This window comes from Acomys minous, assembly GCF_964271855.1.
Source record: "Acomys minous genome assembly, chromosome: 6".
NCBI classification, from domain to species: domain Eukaryota; kingdom Metazoa; phylum Chordata; class Mammalia; order Rodentia; family Muridae; genus Acomys; species Acomys minous.
Window position 1 is genome coordinate 101,911,930 of NC_140487.1, and position 7,421 is coordinate 101,919,350.

General features: G+C 53.0%; 1 protein-coding gene across 1 annotated transcript in view; it reads left to right on the forward strand.

Annotated features, from left to right (window-relative positions):
* Positions 1 to 3,560, forward strand: part of STK40 (serine/threonine kinase 40) — a 39,131-nt gene extending 35,571 nt beyond the window's left edge. Inside the window, exon 11 of the mRNA XM_084786271.1 lies at positions 1,260 to 3,560. Coding sequence (XP_084642397.1) covers positions 1,260 to 1,478 — 219 coding nt within the window. The 3' untranslated portion in view covers positions 1,479 to 3,560. The remainder of the gene's footprint in view (positions 1 to 1,259) is intronic.
* Positions 3,561 to 7,421: the final 3,861 nt, after the last annotated feature.

The window sequence follows — 7,421 nt, forward strand, 5'->3', positions numbered from 1 at the left end:
CACACCTGTGCCCCCACGCTCATACACATGCACACACCTGTGCCCCCACCCTCATACACATGCACACTCCTGCGCCCCCACCCTCATACACATGCACACTCCTGTACCCCCACCCTCATACACATGCACACTCCTGCACCCCCACCCTCATACACATGCACACTCCTGCACCCCCACCCTCATACACATGCACACTCCTGCGCCCCCACCCTCATACACATGCACACACCTGTGCCCCCACCCTCATACACATGCACACACCCGTGCCCCCACCCTCATACACATGCACACTCCTGCGCCCCCACCCTCATACACATGCACACACCTGTGCCCCCACCCTCATACACATGCACACACCCGTGCCCCCACCCTCATACACATGCACACTCCTGCGCCCCCACCCTCATACACATGCACACACCTGTACCCCCACCCTCATACACATGCACACTCCTGCACCCCCACCCTCATACACATGCACACTCCTGCACCCCCACCCTCATACACATGCACACTCCCATGCCCCCACCCTCATACACATGCACACTCCCGCGCCCCCACCCTCATACACATGCACACTCCCGTACCCCCACCCTCATACACATGCACACTCCCGCGCCCCCACCCTCATACACATGCACACTCCCGCGCCCCCACCCTCATACACATGCACACTCCTGTACCCCCACCCTCATACACATGCACACTCCCGTGCCCCCACCCTCATACACATGCGCACTCCCGCGCCCCCACCCTCATACACATGCACACTCCCGTGCCCCCACCCTCATACACATGCACACTCCCGTGCCCCCACCCTCATACACATGCACACTCCTGCACCCCCACCCTCATACACATGCACACTCCTGTACCCCCACCCTCATACACATGCACACTCCTGCACCCCCACCCTCATACACATGCACACTCCCGTGCCCCCACCCTCATACACATGCACACTCCCGCGCCCCCACCCTCATACACATGCACACACCCCTGCGCCCCCCAACACACACACACCCCGTGGTGAAGGTGCTTATGCAACCTGAAAGGCAAAGATCTAGGTCGGGCCTGGGCTGTGCTCAGCTAGAGCCTGCTGCAGCCACTCTGTCAGCCAGCAAGACGAGGGCCCCACACTCAGCCTCTAGGAAGAAGGGGCTTGGATCGTGATGCCCGGGAAGCGTGACCTCGCCAGCCACACTACCCAGCCCTGGCTCCCTGTGTTCTGGCTTCACCTTGGTCTCTCGGCCTCACAGGCAAAGGTAACAGAGGAATGCTCCCAGTACGAGTTTGAGAACTACATGCGACAACAGCTGCTGCTGGCTGAAGAGAAGAGCTCCATCCACGAGGCCCGGGCCTGGGTGCCCAAGCGGCAGTTCGGTAGTATGCCACCTGTGCGACGGCTTGGCCACGATGCACAGCCCATGACCTCCTTGGACACAGCCATCCTGGCCCAGCGCTATCTGAGGAAATAGTGCTCTCAGCTAGAGCGCTGGCCCTAGCACACCTCTCCTCAGCCCACCTGAGGCCCAGCCATTGGGCCTGGGCTAGGGCCCAGCAGTGCTGAACTGACTCTCCCAGGCTGCAACGGGAACAGGGCAGGATAGGGACAGCCCAGCTCACAGCCAGGGTCAACAGAGGTACCACAAAGCTACCTTTTGGGATGATTGCTTGATTGTTCTTTTTTTGTTTTTGTTTTTGTTTTTTAATCTGAGAATTCTAGATACCTAATCTGCTTTTAATCATGACATTTTAATCTACCTCTGTCTCTTTAACCATGCTGTCTCTGGACTGAGTGCCAGGAGGAAAGAGGGGAGCCTACATTCGCAGCCCAGGCCCTGGAGCAGCTGCCGTCTGGCAAGCCCACTGCTCCCCACAGTCCATATAAGCTGACCATGCAGCTCGCTGCTGGCGCCCAGTAAGCACCGCTTCCCACCGTCCATGTCCCCACCACTGCCCCTTCCCCTGGGGCTGTCCTCAGTCTAAGCTTTGGGACACTTTCACCTCATCTCCTGCCCAATTCAAATATATTTATTTTTTTATTGAATCCAACTTCTCTCCCCTCTCTAGGTTCAGCCCATGGCTACTCTGTCCCCCAGCCTGGCTGAATAACAGGGCCCACATCTGTACTTAGGCTCCCTTCTCGCCCCCAGGCACCTAGGAGCTCTCTTGCTAGTTCCTCTCTGCTTGCGACCCTCCAAGGCCCTCTGTTTCTAGACTTGCCTCTTTCTCTGTCTCAGTAGCTTCTCTGAGGTGCTGCACATTCGCATTAGTCCTGCCTCCTCCATCCTTCATGTGGTACCCAGGTAGCATGGACAGTGTGAAGGGACCTGTGGCCAACTTTGGAGGATGCTCTTGGCCTGATGAGGACAGGCCACTTGTGCTCAGAGAGCCTCCCACCCTGCCTCAGATGTGGTATCTCTCCCAGCAGACCTGGGCAGATGCCTCCTTGGGGGTGGAAGACTTGGGAGGGAAGTCTGTAGGGATGGGGACCCGCCTACCTGGCTTGAGAACAGCCCTGCTACCCTTTTGAGCCGAAAATTTTGAAGTGGATGCCCGTCTTGCCAGAAATGCTGTTCTCTCCAGAATGCCCCTCCCTGCACTGGACTTGGCGCACCCAGTGCCAAGCCAAGATCCATCTCTGGAGGCCTACACCCCGTGTACTCTCAAGAGGGCGCTGTCCCCCTCCTGGCAGTCGTAGACCCTTCCTGCCTCTTGGGTAGACCATATTCCCTAGAGTGTGAGCTGCTCCTCACCCCCTGAAAAGCTGACTCACTGTGAGTGACCTTGGGCAAGTTCCCAAACCTCCTTGTGCCTCAGTTTCCCCATCTGGAAAAAAATGGGGCCACCTCTTGCCAGCAGTAGCAGGGCCGCCCATGCCCCTTCCTCCTGTGCCCCCTGTCCAGCCCTGGGCGCCTGCGCCTGTGTTGCTGGGTCTGTGGGAGCCCACCTGAGCCCAGGTACTCCCCTAGCACCCAGCTCTGCCTCTAGTGCAGCCAGCCGGCCGCTGAGAGTCAGGGCCTGGTGCTGGGAGGGGGCTCTTTTCTATATTTATTTGATAATGAAAAGTCTCCCAAGGGAGCAGAAGTCAGCTTGGGCTCCTAGCCCATGGCTGCCCTCCAGTGAGGCTCTGAGGCCTGGCTAGGGTACTCCTGGGCAGAGTCCCACCTAGCCCCTCAGGTCCTGCTTCCACACGCCCACCTTTTAAAAGCAATACCTTCAGGTCTGTAGAGCCCATCAGACAGCCTGGTTCCTTCTGAGGTCAACCTGGGTCTGATGGTATTTCTGGCACTGCAGATGAGAGGAGGTTGGGCCTGCCCTCACTGGTGTCACACACTGAGAAGTCCTGTTGCTAAAAAAAAAAAAAAAAACAAAAAACTAAAAAAAACTAAAAAAAAAAAAAAAAGAAAGAAAGAAAGAAAAAAATCAAAAACAAAACAAAACAAAAAAAAACCAAAATGGAAAAAGTCACAAAAAGTTTGTATAAAGACGTATTTTTGTACTACATGGGGACTCTTCCTGCATGTCAGCAATAAAACTTCCTGATCTGGAGCCGCCATGGCCTGCCGCACGCCTCTGTTCTTGTCCTCCTGTAGCCTGCCATCTCTAGTCACCATCATTTCTGGCCATGCTGTCGGTAGCAGGATGGCCTGCCTACTGCCAGTGCCCAGTGGAAGCTTCTAGCTTGACTTGGCTCTGCTTCTGCCCACTGTAGGCAGGAATGGCAGGGCCTTGACAACTAGAGAGCCATCCGCACCCTCTATAAAATCCAGTGTCAGGAGCCACCGTGCACCCACATGCCCGGTCCAGGGAGCTGGGATAAGAAGCTAGCCGGCCTGGCCTTTTCCTGCACTACCCTCCCCTCCTTGGGAAGCCCTGGGGTGCCTTCCTTCCTTCCTTCCGTTGCCTAAGTTTAGACTGTACAGTGTACTTCCCAGCAACGCCAAAAAAAACCATGAGAGCTTCCTGGAGAAGGGAGAGGTAGAGTAGGCCAGCCCTTGCTGGGCAAGGAAGAAAAAGACTTCCCAGACAGGACCCCGATTCCCATGGCTGCCTTGCCTTGCCCCTTCCCCACAGCCCACACATTCTCTCATACACACACACACACACACACACACACACACACACACACACACACACACACTACTCTGTGTGGCCTAGGTGTGCTACCATGAGGTGCCCTGCCCTTCTCAGACCACCACTGCCAGTTGCTGTCCTGGGTCTGGTCTCCATTCACAACCTTCTACTTTGGGTACAAGTGTCTCTGGGGCTGTCCAGGTCTTCCCCTGTGTCCTCAGCCCTCAGAATTGGTCTGGTGCTCAGAACTGCCTAGTTTGCCCTGTTTTTGTTTTAGCAGACAAAGCAAAGCGGCCCTGTTCAGACACTCAAATTTTCTTTCTTTAAAAAACCTTTCTTTCATGTCCATGTCTCTGTACCACTTGTGTTCCTGGTGCCCACAAAGGCCAGAAGAGGGCATCAGATCCCAGGACTGGGAGTCACAGGCACCATGTGGGTGCTCAGAGTTGAACCCTGGTCCTCTGGGAGAGCAGCCAGTGCTCCTCAAACACTTGAGCTGACTCTCCACCCCCTGATTTGCTTTTCTGCACTGGGGCTGTTTATTCTTTACTAATTAGCAGATTTCGGGTTTTTTTTTTAAACTCTATATAATAAGCAAGCTGAAGTTTCTCCATCCGAGAGCCTAGACTGCCTGATCTCAGTGTTCTGTGCACCTGTCTTTTCTTCATCCCATTGCTGCCGCACTCAGGTCTGTCCCTGGAGCTGGGCTAGGTGACATACATGTCTCCCTCACAGTCCTCCCTGTAAACCCCCAGCTCTGCCTTGAATCTGACCACTTTCCAACTCCACTGTGAGTGGCAAGACTTGTCCCCGGCCTCCTTTCTTCTACCCCCTGACAGTCCAGGTGCTATGGGGACAGGAAAGAACCTTTTAAAATTTAGGTGTAGGGCCAGGCATGGTGGCACACACCTGTAATCCTAGCACTCGGGAGGCAGAGGCAGGCGGATCTCTGTGAGTTCGAAGGCCAGCCTGGTCTACAAAGTGAGTCCAGGACAGCCATGGCTACACAGAGACTGAACCTGTCTTGAAAAACAAAAACTTAGGTGTAACCAGGTATGGTGGCATATATCTGTAATCCCAGCTCTCCGATCGCTGCAATTTTGAGACTAGCCTGGTCTGCATGGCAAGTTCAGGCCAGTAAGGGTTTCTTTCTCTCCTCTACCCCTCCCCCTCTCCTCTACCCCTCCCCCTCTCCTCTACCCCTCCCCCTCTCCTCTACCCCTCCCCCTCTCCTCCCCCCTCTCTCTCATTGTTGTTTCTCTTGTAGTCTTGGCTGTCCTGGACTCACTTTGTAGACCAGGCTGGCCTCGAACTCACAGAGAACCACCTGCCTCTGCCTCCCGAGTGCTGGGATTAAAGGCGTGCGCCACCACACCCGGCCAGTACGGGTTTCATAGTAAGGCCTAGGGCTGTAGCTTGCCTAGCATGAATGGGGCCCTGGATCCAACTCCCAGAACTCCATAATGGCAGCATGGGAAGTGTAGAGAGGCAAGATGCTCAGAAGTTCAAGGTCCTTGAACTGGCCTTTTCTGAGAAACTGAGAAACTCTGTCTCAGAAGCCATGAACCTGTCTCCAAAACAAAAGTTTCAACTGTTTTTGATCGAAATACACCTCTCCCCCCACCCCCTTGAGACAGTGTTTGTCTATGTAGCATTGGCTATCTTGCACTTGCTTTATAGACCAGGTTGGCCTCAAACTCAGAGCCACCTGCCTCTGCCTCCCAAGTGCTGGGATTAAAGGTGTGCGCCACCACTGCCTGGCATCAAAATACACTATATTAACATGTATAAAATATCAGAGAAAGGCCAGCCTGATCTACAAAGCAAGTTCCAGAACAGCCAGGAGCTAGGGCTGTAACACAGGGAAACCCTGTCTCATAAAACCAAGAACAAAACAACAACAAAAAAGTCAGGGAAGGGGCCAGAAATGGATGGCACATTGGTTAAGAATATTTAACTCGCCGGGCGTGGTGGCGCACGCCTTTAATCCCAGCACTCAGGAGGCAGAGGCAGGCGGATCGCTGTGAGTTCGAGGCCAGCCTGGTCTACAAAGTGAGTCCAGGACGGCCAAGGCTACACAGAGAGACCCTGTCCTGAAAAAAAAAAAAAAAAAAAAACAAAAACAAAAAAAAAAAGAATATTTAACTCAGGCTGGCTGTGGTGGCACACGCCTTTAATCCCAGCACTCGGGAGGCAGAGACAGGTGGATCTCTGTGAGTTCGAGACCAGTTTGGTCTACAAAGTGAGTTCCAGGACAGTCAGATCTCTGTGTAACAGAGAAACTCTGTCTCAAAAACGAACAAAAAGAACACTTAATGCTCTTCCAGAGGACCCGAGTTTGGTTCCCAGCATCCACCCCAGGTGCTCATGGTTGTCCTGCCTGTCACTGCATCCAGGGGATGCAACAGCTTCTTCTAGCCTTTGCGAACATGGCGCACACATAGCAAACACAGACTTGTATGTGTAAATTTGTTTTTCAAAGAATAAAACAGGGATGGAGAGATGGTTCAACAGTTAAGAGCACTTGTTTTTGCAAAAGACCTAAGTTTGACTCCCAGCACCCACATGGTGGCTTACAGTTGTCTAAACTCCAGTTCCAGAGGGATCCAACACCCACCCACCTCCCTTTCTGACTTTTTTGGACACCAGATAGGCACATGGTACACAGACATACATGAAGCCAAAACATTCACACATTTGTTATTTATAACAAGTCAGGTATGGGGCCTGCCATAGTGACTGCGTTAGGTTTTTGTTGCTATAACGTATAAGATCATAACCAAAAGCAACTTGGAGAGAAAAGGCTTTATGTCACTTTACAGTTGTAGTTCATTGTCAGGAGAAGTCAAGGCAGGAACCTGGAGGCAGACACTGAAGCAAAGCCCTTGAAGAATGCCTTGTACTGGCTTGTTCTCACCTGCTCAGATTGCTTTCTTACACACCCCAGACCTATTTGCCTAGGGAGCAGCACCGCCCACAGTGGTTGGGACAGTCCACATCTGTCATCAAGAAAATGCCCCGCTGGCTTGCTTACAGGCCAGTCTGGTGGAGGCATTTTCTCAGTTGAGGTTCCTACTTCTCAAACAACTCCAACTTCTGTCAAGTCAACGAAAACTGACAACTGACCCCTTGTCAGTTTGACACACAACTATATCACAAGCCATAACCTTCCTTACTATCTTAATGTAAAACATAGGCTAAACTTTGTTGTTGACTTTTACTTTTTTGTTTGTTGTTTGTATTTCAAAACAGGATCTCTCTATGTAGCCCTGCTTTCCTGGAACTCACTATGTAGACTAGGCTGGCCTTGAACCTACACAAGTCTGCCTACCTCTGTCTCT